This window comes from Fulmarus glacialis, unplaced genomic scaffold (assembly GCF_000690835.1).
Source record: "Fulmarus glacialis isolate BGI_N327 unplaced genomic scaffold, ASM69083v1 scaffold8778, whole genome shotgun sequence".
Classification (NCBI taxonomy): Eukaryota; Metazoa; Chordata; class Aves; order Procellariiformes; family Procellariidae; genus Fulmarus; species Fulmarus glacialis.
In genome coordinates, this window is record NW_009226329.1 from 26,288 (window position 1) to 43,344 (window position 17,057).

The 17,057-nt window shown below is 42.6% G+C and overlaps 1 protein-coding gene across 1 annotated transcript in view; it reads right to left on the reverse strand.

The window, feature by feature from the left end:
• The window catches only part of PDIA5 (protein disulfide isomerase family A, member 5), a gene marked incomplete at its 5' end in the record, with an annotated part of 89,868 nt that overhangs the window by 12,756 nt on the left and 60,055 nt on the right, over window positions 1-17,057 (reverse strand). The window contains one exon of the mRNA XM_009582767.1: window positions 16,237-16,367. Coding sequence (XP_009581062.1) covers window positions 16,237-16,367 — 131 coding nt within the window. The remainder of the gene's footprint in view (window positions 1-16,236; window positions 16,368-17,057) is intronic.

A 17,057-nucleotide genomic window follows, 5' to 3' on the forward strand; every position in this document is an offset into this window, starting at 1 on the left:
TCTGCAGACCATGTGTCAGCTACATGAACTTAAGCACGCGTTTAAATCCCTGACTTCAAGCAGTTTAAGTATATACTTAACAGTTACACGACATCCCATATAGGGACCATGGCGCAGGGGGCTTTTCTCTATTGTCAGTCCCTTTAGAGCATTTTAAGATCGCTAGCCACAAACGGACAAACCATTTCCCTGCTGCTGTACCTCCTCATGGGTATTACCACGTAGGTTATTACTGCTGTTGCCACAGATGCCAGCTACATTTGGACACGGGAATAAAGACAGCACAGTTGTGAACAGGAGGAGGTTGGAAGTTGGAAAGGAAGTCGCCGGGAGCGTTTAGAAGTGTTTTGGAATTGCCTGTGTTAGAGCCAAGCCATCAGGAACACAAGGGAGGGGAAGAGAAGCAAGTCCAACAGGCTACACACCTTTCACTTATGGAGAACAAAGGTCCAGTCCCAGGTTAGGATGACTGCTGATGGCCTTCTTGCAGACCTTCCTCCTGTTCACCACAAATGGGCAACCCCAGAAGAGTTTTAGAGACACGATACACAAGAACTCCACAGCTTTGTGTGGGAGATGGGCTGATACTTGTTTGTACCATAGCAGCATTGAACAAAAGGCCAGTTCATCCCTTGCTTAAACATACACTAAATTTACTCAAACATTTCAGAAGAAGCCACAGAAGGGGAACAAGAACTGCCCTCTTGATTCAAGATTCAGATGCGAGTGCTTTTAATTCAGAAGCAATGTTTATTTTCTACGATTAATCTAAACTACTCTCAAGATATCAATACTAAGTAAGGCTTTGAAAAGGAAAGTACCTGCGTATGTGTAACAAATTACTTTTTTCAAAACACAGCATAAAGAGGTTGTTCCCAAGCAAAGACTCAGGACACTATTTTTGCTTAGATGCAGGGAAAAAAAGGAAGGGACACACTTCTGTCAAACCTGTATAACACTAGCAAAGGCAAAGGAGTTCATCCTGCTATTATTGCTGGATAGGAACAGAACAGAGCACAGATGACCGTGCTTACAAGCTGCAATTACAGCTTATGCTACTGTTGTTTACCAGTATTTTACAATGATAAACAAGTCGCCGTGTTACTTCTAAGTCAGTACAGCACAAATGCCCTCTTAAGAGGCTTGCGCCACCCTCTCATAAACTGCACTCACTCTTTTAGCTGACAAGAAAAACAGTGTCTGTGCATAAACACTGCACAGCCCTTTTCACAAAGGAAAGGCTGCACACCTCTTTCATCTTCACCAAAATGCAATTTCATTGCTTACATGCACTGCTTTGAATTTAAGAGTATTTTTTTCTTCAGAATAGGATTTTGAAAGCACTGCAAAGACACATGTGTATAAATACACCGAGTCTATGCAGTAACTAAGAATACCAAAAAGTCAAGGGGACATTTCCTGGGAAACTGAGGCACTTCTGCAAATCCATCTTAATGGCTTCAAACTCTTTACGCAGCATAATGGCAGTCCATCCTGATGGCAGCTGTGCCTCAGTGGGAGATAGTGCACGTCCTCTATAGCTTGCAAACTATTAACTTTGTTGAGTTGTTTGGCATTTGCCTGGGAGAAAATGGTCAAGAAAGAAAAGGAGGAGGAGGAAGAGAAGAAGGAGGAGGTGGCTAGGGTTCCAGGCCACTCCCATGTCCATCAGCCCACTTCGGTGACCCATTTTCTCTCTCACCACTTGCCTGTCCTATCTGCCTGATACTGAAAAGCCTTCGGGTCAAGCCTGCCTCTTGACACATCTTGGATAATTTCCTGTACTGTGGGGTGACTGCCTCGGTTGACTTGTTAACACTGCTCTACACAAATAAATCAGAATTGGTGACAACATCCAGAAAGAATTCCAGAGACAAAAAACCAAGAAAAATCAGGCACCCCTAAAACAATAACACTTGTTCTAGTCTACATGCTTACATGCTGTAGTTTACTGGAAAGCACTTCCAGCTATTATACTAAAACATAAAGGCTCCTAAAAACTTAAACCTTTCAGGTTCCCCTTTCTGCTTACGATCTTGAGCTTGAAATTTAGATTTCACCAAACAGCAACTTTCAAACCCTCAATAAAAGATATTTCAAGAGAAACGTAAGACTTCATGTCTTCTTAATCCCCTCTAACACCTTTATGATACATCAGTTGATGTGTTTCCCACCTCACGGGTGCTGGATCTGCAGAGAACGGGGCATTTGGTAAAGCCTCTCTTTAAGCCCCCACTAAAGTTGCAGCAGGTAAGAGCTCTCCATGAGCCACACTCTTCAAGAAAACCAGAACATGATTCAACAAATAACAAGCATATTCTTTCAGACACAGAGAAGTCCAATGGCTATTAAAAATGCCATTTTACAGGGGCCAACAGATGGCTAGTAAGAAAACAGCCCGAGTCGCCGTTCAGCTGGTGATTGCTCAGAGAAGTATCAGCAGCTGCTCAATGTCCCTTCCACCCTAGCGAGTCACCACTGCACATGCTGCTGCACGGCGTTCAATACGTGGCATTGAGAAGGGCTTTGAGCGTGGTTCTGAGCAAAGATGCACATCTTGTAAGGCCAAAAGGAAGCATCCGATTATCTAGACTGTTACGGCATTTTGGAAAAGGCACGCAAAACCAAACATGCTTTGAGGTTGTGGTCAACAACACCACATAGAGGAGAGGACTGCCACGTTATTCAAAACAACTGATAAAGGAACCTATGCTCACAGCTTTTATTTCCTCTTCTCTGTGATCTTCGCATCTTCCCACTCTAATACCAAATGACAAAAAGCTACCTTCATTTACCCATCTGAAGCTCCATCCCTCCTCCCCTCACTTCTCTCTTGGCCCAACCTCCTTTCTTTACTGCACTGTGCTTGCAAAACTAAAACACAACCATATGGCTTTTGGCAGAGCCGACTCCCAAGTCCAGTAGGCATTTTGTTAGCCTTGGACATCCATCCATGGAACAGATGTGAATGCTACACTGAATTCCCAAGGAGTTTCAAGGAGTCACCGAAAAAGGGGGAAGGAGCACATCATATGGAATAGCAGAACTTCATCTGTTACAACTTAGAAGGATTGCCAAATGCAGCAAACACTTGGAAGTCACCCAACCCAGTCATTCTATTTAAAGCACACATGCCAAAAAAAATAAAAGCAGAGGTTGATGTCTTCATTTTGACAGACGAAAAACTTGTTCTCCCCATTCCCTCTTCACACCCACTATCACACATTTATTTTAAGTGTTAACACTATCTTCCAGCTTTGAAAGTGCAAAGAAAGGAAATGTACCGAGCACTGAGGATAGGAAGTGTGCAGGCTTCTTACAAAGGACTTTCCAGATGGGCTGCAACGGAAAGAGATTAAACTGGTGGCATCTGAAGGTGTGGCTAAGATGTCAAGAATCAAAAGGTCCTGCCCCTTCTCAGTACTATTTATAGGACAACAGGACAATAAGACACTATAGACTAAAGAAGTGAGAAGACTCATTCCATTTCATTTTAGTTGAATAATTTGGGTAGGCGCACAGGCTTCCTACAAGGCCAAGAGGTGGACTTCCAATTGAGCAGCATTGGAAGTGGCACTTCTGGGAGCAGAGCCGTCTAACGTAGATGCAGGGCTTTGCTTTACCAATTTTCTTTCTTCATTTTTACATCATTGTCAAATTTGATCTCAACAGAGTTAACAGCAGATGTGAACAGAACAGTAATTTCCTGTGCTTGACTTGAGAAATCTGAAAGAAAGCTGCTCCTGGAACATCCAGCCTTTCCACAGGATCCCAGGCCCTCAAAATCTCTAATCACTTCTGCAAATCCCGAGCTAACTTCATTTCCTGATGCAGAACACACTTGCATCACCTGGCAGGAAAGCAAGAGAGCCTGACATCTAATGCACATGCGGTAGCATGTGTTAAGGCCATTCTCCGTTCCCAGTCAGCAAATGATACAGCTTTATTACAGCTCTGGCCAGAGGTTTTCACCTCTCTGTGCTCAAAACTTTGCAGTCTGGAGGCCCCCCCATGCAGCCCGTGGTGGTATCTGCTCCGCCTGGCCGCTGAAGCCTGCCGGGGAATGAGGGCTGCCTGCTTAAACCACAGGTCTGTGGATCCATATAAGAACACCTGCAATAGAGGGGTTCTAAGCTCTCTTTGCCTTTGCACTACAAATTTAAAATTTTACATGAACCCAGGATTTTCTACAGGTTTTTTTTCCACCATTCATGCTGTAAAGGTGGTAAGGGCTGGGAAGGCACACTGCAGTATAGTCATGGTGGGCACCGTCACATTCCTCGCCTTGAAAACCAAGTAGTTCTTGACTGATCCAGTACATGAAAAATACGGTTTCTGTGGGTAAAAATTAAAAAGGAATGGCTGATGAACAGCAGACAAGGGAAATCAAGTGAGCAGGCTTCATTCAGACCCATTATCACTGAGGAGGAGAGGGAGTCAGATTAAATCTCCTCTAATTACAGCATTTAAAGCAAAGCTAGTGGGTCTTTTGAGAGATGAAGTGATGGAAAATATATAGCCCAGCTTATTTTCTGTGGACTGAATTTACTGATAGCAGGAACAACCACATGGTACAGCATCTTCTCTGGGTGTCTTTGAGGAAAGAATCAGTGATGGTTTGGGCACAGAAAGGTGTTGGAAAGGCCAGCACAGAAGCTGGCTTCATCCCCACGGAAACACTCGTTTAAGGACTCTGAAGAAATAAAGAACTGCAGGGTTGAGCTGGATGTGGTTTCCAACATGATGCCACAAAACATTTGTATACATGATGTAAAACAAAGATATCGCATGGGGAAATAGAAAAACTTACTAAGTGCTCTTATCACCCTGCAAACTTTTTTTTTTTTTTTTTTTAAACAAAAAGCAGACTGAAGAAAAAACAATATAAACCCATTTGTCAGGTAAGGTAAGAAAGACACAAAACTGGTATTAAAAACCAAGTGCACATTGCCCCAAACATAGGAGTAATCAAGCATATGTTGTGGTAGCAATTCAATAAATACATAGAAATAATATCCTATATTCAGAATTGTAAACATTTCCCGTAAGTGCAGGGTCCCATGGGATGCAGAAGGAATGGAAAGAGGATTTCAAAGCAATAGAACAATCAAGTGAATAACCTACATATCTTTATTACATTCAAATGGAGAATTTTTCATTGGACAGGGTTTCTTTTTTTAACCACGTGAATTGTTTAGAGATGATAGTGAGTCAAAAGAACAACTCTGAGATTCTTAAAACTTCAATGTACAAAAGTATTAGGACCAGATGCCAATTATAAAGATGTCTCCAGAGTAGTGCATGAAACAGATGCACCCTGTTGGACAACAGTCACCTTATTACATTTAAAATAAAATTGTGTGAAATTTTCAGAATTGCCTAAAGAAATCAAGTTCTCTTTCAAAAAAAACAGGTTTCTACTTGCTTAAATATGAAAAACGTCCTTTAAGTTACTTCATGCTTTGTTTAATTTGAAACTACAAAGCCCAGTGATATAATATAACCTCTCTACAGCTGAACAGTACAAGGTTAATTCAGTTTCCTTAGAAGACTGAAAGCTGTATTAGCATAGCACATAGAAGAAAGGTGAAGCTGTTTTTAATGAATATAAATCAAACGCTAACAATTTGTACAAAATAGATAAAGGAAGCAAATGGACTTCAAAGCAGTATCTACAGTCAGCAGAGGTAATAATGGTGTTTTAAGTATATAAGGGGCTTTAAATATATTAGAAGCAAAAGAAATCCAAACAATACTAGCAATATAGCTTTGAAAGAAAATGATGGAGTTGTCAAAAGGAACTTCACTGAATATATAAATGAAAATATTAAGTAGGTGTGGAGAGGGCCTCTATGCCTGGCACCTCCAAAATGCTGTTTGCAGTTCTGGGTCCACAAATCAAGAATGAGTTCAAACTAGAGGGGGCTCAGAAGACCCATAAGAAAAATAATAGGACTGGAAGGCGCATTTCATGGTGAAGGGTCAGGAAGCTCAGTGTGTTGATAGCTTAAATCCGAAGATTAAGGAGTGACAGAAATCGAGAAAAGTCAGTCTAGTTTTCATTACAATGAGCTATTCAAGCTGGGTGCCGAAGGCTAAGTAACCTCCAGAGCTGGCTGCGTGCTGAAACCAGACAAATTCAGGCAGGAAATTCACATTCCCCATCACTAGTGTTTTTTAGTCTGAAAGGAAATGGTTTTCCAAAAAAGATGGTTTCACGCAGTGGTTCTCCACCTGATCAGACTGCAGCCTGTCCTTGACTCACATCACTGAGCTGAAACTGCTACAGAGCTGATATAGTTTTGCTGTCCTTGTATCACCGTCTCCCAAGCGGCCAGGAGCTGCAGCGTGCCAGCACTGCCCCACAGACAACAGCCCCTGCTGACCCTGAGCATCCTAACTAAGATGGCTCTACACCAGTGCAGATCAGGCATTTTGCCTTCAGAAAGCACCACCTTATACTTTTTGCGCACCATTAATACACAATGATGTATAACCCTGCCCATGTTGTTTCCATGTGTGCTTTTAGTATCTTGTACATAATAAAATCTGGTAAGTAAAGTAACAAAGCAGTGTGCATATTTCAGGTATATTTTACCTGAGATTTTTCAAAGAGATAGTTTAAACATGCATACATTTTAATTTTGTTTCCATATCAAGTGTACGTACTTAAAACTGTCAGTGTTTTCATAGCGAAGTCCCGGCCACCTCCTTAGAGGAGATCTGAAAGCCGAGTGATTTGTGAGACCGTGGCATTTGTGCTGTCTGTGCTCTGTCTTCAGCATGAGGAAGGGCTCTGCTCCCCCACCAGCCGCCAGCTTCCTTTAGAACCTCTCAACGGGTGATCTCAAATGCTTTAACTAATATCAATTAATTACGCTTCAAATTGCCCCTAAGAGAGGGAGACATGATTATCCCCCTCTGTCATTACACCCAAGGTTAAATGGAGTCAGGAAGAGGTTAAGTGACTCTCAGGGTTCACAATCCTGCTTGACTGGGAGCAGGGCTGCAAGGTGCTGACTCCATTCATTCAACTGCAAAACCATCGGGGCCTCAGAGGGCTCAGCACGTGGCAGGATGAAGCCCTCAGCATGCAAAGTGCAGAGCAGGGAATGACTTTCCGATTCCCCATCTCTGTTTGAAATCATCACCGTCTAAATAACAGGGGTAGACGCTGCCCTCCGTTATTGGTTTTTAAATGACTGCAATTCTAAGCAAGTGAAAGCAGCACACTGCACAGCTATCAAAGCAAACCCGGGAGCTTGTAGACCACAGAGTAAAGCAAAGCCTGTTTCCACTTCAAGAATTCCAAATGATTAACTAGAATTAAAACAAGAATATTACTTGGTCAATCAAGGAAAGACAGGCCACAGACAGTAATTGCACAGATAAGAGCTGAAAACGGGTATACTGCTTAAACCAACACAATCCATGTAGCTACAGAAGCTATTGAATCCACAGGCAGATTTGAGAAAAGCATTTGGAGATGTTTCTGAAAGGTTAATTCGCTTTTGTTCTACCAGTAGAGAATTGGAGGGCCTTTTAATATCTTGAATATCTGGAACCAAAGCTCATTTTGTGACATGACCCGACACATAGCATAATCATATTTCCAAGACACGCGACACTAGTAATTGAAAGGAGGGGGATTTGTCCTTTGATTTGACAAAGGTCATGAGGTTTTCAGTTAAGCACCAGGTCAACCAGGGCTTGCCTTGCTACTCTTAACAACAACAGGCAAACTACTACCAATTTCACAGCCTGCTGGTGGGTTTTGTTGCGTTTTTTCCCAAGCTATCTGAACTCTTATTTTGTAGCACTTTGGGGGTATACAGAGAAGATGAGGGATACAAAACCCAAATCTTTGGAAACCACAGCCTTGGACATGAACACTTGCAATAGCAGCAACAAAGTCATCAGAACCGGCCAAATTGCAAAGGTGAGAAGAGGAGAAAGACTTGGCACAAAACTCCTGGACTCTTTTACCCACTACAAAAGGCAAGGATACGACCGACAGCAGCAAATTACAAATCACATGACAGCACCTGGCATTTGGCAACAAGCAATCCTTAAGATGGAAAGCTGTAGAGCAAGCCACTTCTGGACAGAAAGGGTTAAAGAGCAATAGTTAACATCCAGAACAAAACTTAAGGATCAGTTCCAGCATCTGGATTTTCCAGATACTGTGTCACTGGCCCACGTGGCACAAATGAAGCTGGTAACAGCAGTTAACCAAGTCAGCATCAGCCTTGGTTAACTGCAAACATAATTAAAGAGCAAATGAAATCATTTTGCCATCTAACATGCCAGTGGATGCAGCTGGTAATCAGAAGATAAACTGCTCTGAGTTAGCAGCAGTCCAGCAGAGCGCTGGGGGAGGCACCGTTGAATTACGCCTGTGCTAAGTGAGACTCAAAACCAGCCCCTGTTATGATAATGTTGCATCACCAGAAAAAGCATCTGTCTTATTGGAAATGGGTTTGATGACAGTGCGTAAGGGTGGGTGACATATTCATAGTTAAATGTCTCCTAATGTACCCCACACAGACTTTACGTGACATTGCACCAACACAGCTGTGTGTCTGCGAGGAGAGAATTTCACGGGGCAAGGGCACGCACTTCCCTCCTCTTCCCTTTCTCACAAGCCTGAACTGTTTATATACAGGTAATATTCTTCACACCAATTCAAGCAGCTGTAATATCTTAGGGCTACAGCAGATTTAAAGCATGAATGCTGTTTTACAAAACAAGAGGAGCTGGATCACCCCGACAAACTGACAAATTTAAGTTTAATGCCTCAGCTCCACGACAGCCACCTCTGAGTCACGGCTACGCGCAGCCCTGTGAAGTGCCTCAACTTCTGAGTAGAGAACAGTTAAAACTGTTCTCCCGGCGCTAATTAATATCCTTGACACAAACACTGGGGCTAAGAGCAGTTCTGCCAGCCTGATTGCACAGACCACTCTATAAATTCATCCTTTATCAAAACCAGCCTGTTAATAGGCTCTGTGGCATCAGCACTATTTACATCGACAGGAATGCACCTTGCTAACGTGAGCCTGTAGCAAGAGCACCACTAATGCAGGAGAGAAACCAGTTAGCGGCAGAGCTAACACATCAAAATTCTGCAGTGCCAGCCCACGCAGGATTTAAAGCCTCATTATCAGAGGGTCCAGACCTCACTTCTGCCTCAGTCAACAACCAGAAAATCCTTCCTGCAAGGGTTTTTGCCTTCAAACAGATTCTTTCTGTTCAGCATGTTTTTAATAATTTTTGAGAGCTTAAGCTTCATTTACAAACACGCACACTTTGTTCAGGCTCTTTGATACAGCCTCCTAATGAAAACTTAACAAGACGTGCTTGCAAGCGACTTTCCTGTCCACCTCCTCTTGGTGGGAGCCAATCCAAGGCCATCATGGGACACTGAATTAATCTGTGCTGCTGCTTTGCTCAGTGCGTCTGGACCCATTAACTCAACTCTTGAGTATTTTAGCCCACTCTGTGCATCCTTCATACAGAACTATGCCACGCAGGTCTGCTCAGCATTGACACCCAGACCGCTCATCTCAGACCCAGCAGCCACTGGCTGAAGCCTCACAGTCAGTCAAAATTGCCGTGTTTTGTTACAGCAGTCCAGCTTAGCCAGAACATGGCATTATCTCACCAAACCTTCCTGTGCAAAGGCTGAGATACAGTGCAACCAGCTTTGTCCCAGCTTAATTCAAAAAGCGAGAGGGATGAAAAGGAAACATTACCGCTTTCTTAAGAACAGCTTTTTGATGACAGCTTGGGTCCCATGAGGAAGCTAGCAGGGTTGGAGGAGCATACTGGCCCTCCTGGCTGTTAGCATTAATAGCCAAAACACTGTCTGCACCCACTCTACACACAGTGCAACCCACCCTGGCAAGGACTCTCCGCTTAGTGCTTTTCTGTCACTGTATATTCCTCAACGCGTAACTTGGACAGAAGAAACTGAGCAGTTTTTATTGTGGAAAGACAGAGAAGGAGCATACCAGGATACAGAATGATTAATATTTTGAACAAAGCCTGTGGGTAAAATTAATGCAAGTTTGCTCTAGCTCTCAGCGTTTTATGCACCACTGATGAAACACACAGGGATGGGCAGGACTGATTTAAAACTGAAAAAACATGATCTCTATCTGATTTCTTACTGCTGAAGAAATCCCTATCTGATTCTTACTGATGGCCAGGAGATGACCCATCAGACAGCAATGATGTCAAGATTCCTGCTTGACTTCAAAGACAAAGAACTCTGTTTTACAACAGAACAATACCCAGGTACCATCTCCCTTAACAGCTTAGAACAACACACAGCCTTTTAATGGCTCAAACACCATCCCAAAGTCTTCTGTGATTTTATCAGGTGCAACACAGATGAAGCACCCTCATTCACTTCTTACAGCCCTGAAAGAAAAACCCTACAAAAAAATTTAAGTGAAGAGCCAAGGAGGTTGATGTCTCTTAATTGCACATCCTCTTGTCGCAGTACAGCCACCTACTCAATACAAAAACACCTCATTAAAATAATCCTCAGTATGGTTTATTTCTGGGTGTTCTTCGGGTAACCCCTGTGGGTCAGGCTTCACCAGAAAATAACATTTTCAGCTGACAAAAATAATTTCCAGTGAAATGAAAGTTTCACTGCTGAACAGAGAGCCGGAAATCAGCTCCCAGCAAACTATTTATTAAAAATACCCATTCTGCGAACCCTGTTGAGTCCCACAAATTGAGGCCATTTGGCAAGTTAATAACATTGGCAACTGCCACCCTTATGAACCATTAAAAGGGAGCATTTTCCCCCTATTATTTCTCATTGTTGCTGAAAGTCTTTATTTTTTAAGACCACTTATTACCTTGTGTTTTTACAAAAGTAGGAACTGAATGAATTTGTTTAGTACTGAGCCCTTCTACTAAAAGTGACTGATCTAAAAAATAAGTGCCCCCCCGCCCTGTCATTTAGACTGTTAATGACTGGTCTATTATATATAATTCCTGTTTCTGACATAGTTGATTCATTTGTAGTCTCTTTGGAGGCAGCAATCTCGACAAAAAAAATGATATGAATGTGTTTTCATGTGTTGGTCTCTCATTCTTATCAGCCACAAGTGGACAGCTTCTGTTTCTGTGCAAGAATTAGTAGGGAGTGTTATTAAGCCTTTCCTATTTAAAGAAAATCAGAACTCCATGGAAAGGGTAAAAAAAACCAAAACCAACAAAACAAAAACAAATCCCAAAACAAAATAACAAAACACTGCATTTCAAACTCCAGTGTTAATATTCCTAGAAACACAGCATTGCTGTGGTTGGAAGGCACTTCTGGAGATCATCTAGTCCAACTTCCCTGCTCAAAACAGGGTCAACTAGAGCAAGTTGCCCAGCACTGTGTCCAGTTGGGTTTTGAATATCTCAAAGGATAGAGATTCCACACCCTCTCCAGTCAACCTGTTCCAGTGTTCAACCACCCCCACGGTAAAAAAAAACCCCACGCTTCCTCTCATGTTTAAGCAAAATTTCCTGCATTTCAATTTGTGCCCATTGCCTCTTGTCCTGTCCTGGGCACTGCAGAGAAGAGTCCAGCTCTGTCTTCTTCACCCCTCACGTTAGACACTTATGCATACTGATAAGATCCTCCTGAGCCTCCTCTTCTCCAGGCTGAACAGTCCCAGCTCTCTCAGCCTCTCCTCATATGACAGATGCTCCAGACCCTTAATCATCCTCATGGCCCTTTACTGGATTCACTCCACCATGTCAATGTCCTTTCTGTACTGGGGAGCCCAGAACTGGACACAGCCATTCAACTGTGTCTCACCAGTGCTGAGTAGAGGGGAAGGATCAGCTCCCTTGACCTGCTGGTGATGCTCTGCCTAATGCAATAAAGGATGCCCATCTGTGGAGTCTGTGTCCCCAGCTCTGAACTGTTTCTACAAGAGCAGAAAAGACCTAGCTAAAGTTTGGGGGAACATCACCTAAAAATAGCTAACATAAGTCACATCAACAAATTATGACATCAGAAAGGCATACTAAATCCCAGGGATGAACAAGGCAGAAGAGGGGAACCATGTGAGTTTTAGTTAGAGAATGTGATGGTCGTTAATTTGGTATGGGTCTTTGCATTGACTCAAGAAGAAATTCCATGTAGGACTCTAAGGGCTTCTCCCAGACAGAAGTTTGGGTTAAAAACACAGTACACTCCTGAAAAACTATCTGCACCTCCCTATTTCATTGAAAAATGCTCACCTAGCTTCAATCACATTTTTTTTTCCTTAATTCAGTTTGAGTAATGCAGCAAAACATCTCCAACTGAGAAGACATGTTATTTACTGGAACTTTGTTGCCCTTTGTGATTCTGACAACTAATCACAACCAACTGCTTCTGTTTTGCACAGTTTTCAGTGCTATTGTGGGAGGAGGTTAAAATTTAATGCATTGGCAAAGTCAAATCTCAATTATCCAGGATAACGGAGTGGAGAGAGCACATAAAAGTAAAAATGCAGATAAAACACATTCAGATAAGCTATATGAACAAACAGTGAGGACATAAGAGAAAGAAGAAAGAAAAGTCAGTGCGTTGATCCCAGAAGAAGCACTGATGCAAACTGGTCAGTCCAGGATGTTAGGTATTTAATGCTGCGAGTCTTGAAACAAACTCCGGATGTAAACCACAGATACGCAGCTAGTGTACTTCTGGCCATAGCTGGTTAAGCACTGCAGTCTAACTGGGCTCGGCTGGATCTATTCTCGTCCATTTGGCTCACTTCCCGATTTGGTCCACAGCCCCCCAAATCCTGATTGTCCACATAGCAGGCTATGTGTGTACACCAAACCATACTCAGACCTCCTCTCCCCATTTCTGGATGAAGCCAAGCAGTTAAAAAAGGAAACCTGGAGTAGTTGATGGCATCCAATACTCCAAGGACTGGTCTATGGAGATAATACAGACACTGATCCCATAAACCTTCCCAAAATGCCTCTCAAATGCTGGTGCAATAAGCCTACTGCTTTTAAATGCTCCTCAAACCCCTCATGGGAGTCCCCAGGACACAACACATGGCATCATGCTTCACTTCAGCAGACTGTATCATTGTCCTTCTCTTATTTTAGGCATTTTGAACTCAGAGATAAGGGAGTGGAATGACAATTACATCTTGGGACCACAAGAGACCCACAAGGATCCAGAGAAGAGCCAGGCCAGGTGCTGTGCAGCACAGATGCCGGCAGCCTGCTCCAAGTGTTAACCCTGAGAAGCACCGACAAGTGCCAACCTGCACCATGAGCCTGCATGGTGTGGTGGCCACAGAGGGTACAGACCTACCCCGTGGACACCTGGATGAAGATCAAGTCCAAGGCAGTTATTGGCACAAGTAGCATTAGCGTTTCTGCAGCCGGCACTTTTGCCCCAAGTCAGTACTGTGGACCTGCCCCTACTGCTGCCTCCTGCCCCAAATTCTCATTACAGTGCACAGAGATGCCACCAGGGAGGAATGGGAACGTGAAATCAAGAACATCACTCTCTGTGGTCCACAGGAGTAGATCTTTTTCCCAGTAATTTCAAGAGTTTTGATTCTGATTCGCAGTCCTTAAAATATTCCACAGGCACCAGGAATAACCTTTACGCTTCACCCACATTCAGGGTGATGGAGTAACGAGTTCCCCATCTCTTCCATGTGGATGTAGCAGTCTTCTCATCCGGAGCTAAATCACTGTGAAGCACCGTTCAGTACCATTAAAGCACCGTGCAGCTCAGTCCAGAGTTATTGGCATAGCAACACATTGATGGTTCTCCCATACATATTAAGTAATCTGGACTGGAAGCTGCCACAGAAAAGCCAGATCTCATTTTAATCTGCATGTAAGATATATATCTGTGCCCTTTGCCTAAAGGTTTGTCACTCTAGCTGAAAGCTTTACAAAGGTCAGAATATTCAACTTTCTGCTTTAAAATTCTAATGACAGATGAGAGAGATATTTCTTAGCATAAATATTTATACATAAACATATTTTATATATGCATGTATACACACACCCCCATCTTAAAATATCTCAGCATATGTGTAAGTGTAACAAATACTGTCATAGAGTCACAAGTGAATGGAGTAACATACTGTGAGTCTGCACTGACCTAAGATGTGGATCTGAATAGAAAAAGAAAATTATTTGAGATAATGGGGGCCTGGCAATTTTAGCAGTGTTCCTTCTGCACTAAAATAAGCAAGTTAAGACTAATTGGCAATGTAAGCTCCAAGAGGTCTCAAGATTGAGAAAATGGTAAACAAAAGCTAATCTATCAAATTTAGCAGGAGGCACATTATCACTGCAGAAAAGCTGAAAAATAGAATGATTTGTACCGTTCTATTGCATTAATGATTATTTCACAGAAACCAGAGATTTAAAATATCCAACTGCTACTTTCCCCTGCACCCAACAAAGGGCAGGCTCGTTGCGCTCCCTTTGTGCGCCTGCTTTCTGCTTTGCACACAGACACTTCCACATTTAGAGAGAACAAATCTGACAAATCAGAAACTGTGCATGACCCACATACTGACAACACAACAGCAACGCTGACTGTCTTAGGAGTCACGGGAAGGCCAGAAGTGGTTCCAGATAACACCTCTCTGTCCTGTATACAGGTGGCCTCATGCAGCACTGCAGCATCCAAAACAGAGCAAGAAGAACGTGTCTGAAGGGCAGCCTCAAGGGACCCAACAGTCTTACATCATGCAAGCCTTGCTTTTACAGCCCACTCCTACAGACAGGGCCAGGCTGATCTTTATTCACCCCTCCTGGTATAAGGGTAGAAGTCAACCCGCAAACAACGGTATCATAATTAGCCCATCAGGCAAGTCGCCTCATGTTTTCAACCCCGAGAGCTACATACTCATTGCACATGGTGTCTTTGCTTTAAACATGGCCTTAAAAAAGACCGAGAATTTAAGTGCCTTAAAAAGGTGCAGCTAAAAACCAAAAGAGAAATAAATCTCTCTCTTCCGCAGAAAGTCGCTCATCAGGTAAAGAGAACTCAAGAGACTGTGAACTCCTAAATCTTACCATTTGGTGTGCAATCATTTCATTTTAAAGTTACGGCTTGCTCTTAACCAGTTGAGGTCCATGAATCAGAAATTCCTGGCACATGGGCAATTTTTAGTCAATAGGTGGTGGGAACTGGAGTTGAGAAGGGATTAAGTCCCCTTCCCTTTTCTTTTACAACCTTCCAGAAATCTCCCTTCTGAATTGCACTCCTCCCTTCTCCCACATCCCACATCCAGCAGGGCTTCGTGGGAGCCCAAAAGCATTCATGTTTAATTCTCTAATAGAAAAGCAAAATAAGGGGCTGCCTGACTAAACATTAAGGACCTGAGCTTTTTCTCCCTTTCTGGAAAATACCTTCAGTCTAATGGGAACAAGTTAGTAACTGCTTATCTGAAGGTTATCCATTAATTGCAGGGCTGGCCATGTGATAGGGAAGAATTTATCTTGCATCTGGGGGGGCTGAGTCATGGTGCTATAAAAGCAAGTTAATACCAAGTGCCAGGATTATCTTCTCCCTTTGACAGACCCCTCAGAAGTTAAGAACCTGTACCAAGTCTGCCTGTCTCTGGGACAACACAGGAAAACAGAAAAGGTCCCTCCCATTTATCTAATTTATAAAGGGCCTGATTCAAAACTTCTCTAGAAATATTCTCAGGAGCTTCAAAAAGAAAGTACACGTGTGATGCACGCAAAACAATCTGGGAGGAGGAAGCTATGCCCATATTCCCAGTGGAAATTTAAATGTAGATTTATTACAGACAAAATTTATTCCATCAAAATTTGTTCTCAGCCTCTGGGGACTGATTCCTCCTATACCACTATATCGATTTCACTACTGAAATGCTGCACTAATGAGTCAGGCTCTCCATGTCCATTGTGCTACTTAAAGGATCACATTTTATTATATGGACCATAAAATGCAGCAGAGGAAAATAAATCTGTTTTGTTTTTGTACCCCTGCCTGCTTTGGTGTGTGCATTAACGCAATAACTTTTTAAATAAACTCTGTACATTGTTTTGCTTCCGTTTATAAAGATACAAATGATGGTGCCAATGATGGTCCCATGCACTTATATTCAGAATCAGCTTTTTACCCTTAAAAGTCTGGGGACAGCGAGAGAATTAATTCAGGATTTCATGAACTGTAGGGTTTATAAAACCCATCCATGTAGAGAGGTATTTACTCACATGGTGCATAGAACATGACAAGGGTGTGCTTCTTCTTCTTCAAGGACTCCCTGAAGTCTTCTCCAGCAAGGTGGATAACGCTAGTCTGTTTTTCTTCCCATGCAGGCTCAGGTGGAGGTGGTGCTTCAGGACTAGAAAAGAAAGGAATTTAGTTTGGTTCGAAAATGTTTCTGGAATCAGGCAAAGGGGCATCACGTCCTGGTCATAATTATCATGAGTGAACTGAGGTTGAACAATACTGCACAGGCACCCTGAAGGAGATAAACATGCTCGGTATTTCCAACACCAGATAACAACAAAAAAGATGCAAGTTAATTTCTGGAACTCAATAAAAATACAATTTAAGTGATCGTACTCAGGCATATGAGTAGGAGTGCAGAATAAAAATTTCCTACATTGCATCCACCATCTGGGTGGAAAAAACATTGCTCTTGTATCACTGTGTCATCCATAGGCATGAATTGAGAAGAACAGCAAGCAGGTGGAATCAAAAGGCAACCGATACAGAACAGCATCTTCCATTCAAACATCCTTTTTGTACTCTCTATCGCTATCATGCAAACTTCTATAAAGAATTTCATGACCTTCTCTTGAATTCAGGTATTAAAGCCAGGATGCAATAATCAGCATCGTTCCACTTGGAAGACTGGGGGTGACTGAACTGGAATATTTTACCTTGATAAAGAGAATGTCAGGTTTCAATTATGACTGCACATACTGACTAGATCAGAGCAATCCCGCACATCTAGAGCGCCTCTAACAAAACTTCTGCTATTCACCAGAATAGCAGACTTCTCTCAGACTCATTAAATTCATTCCTG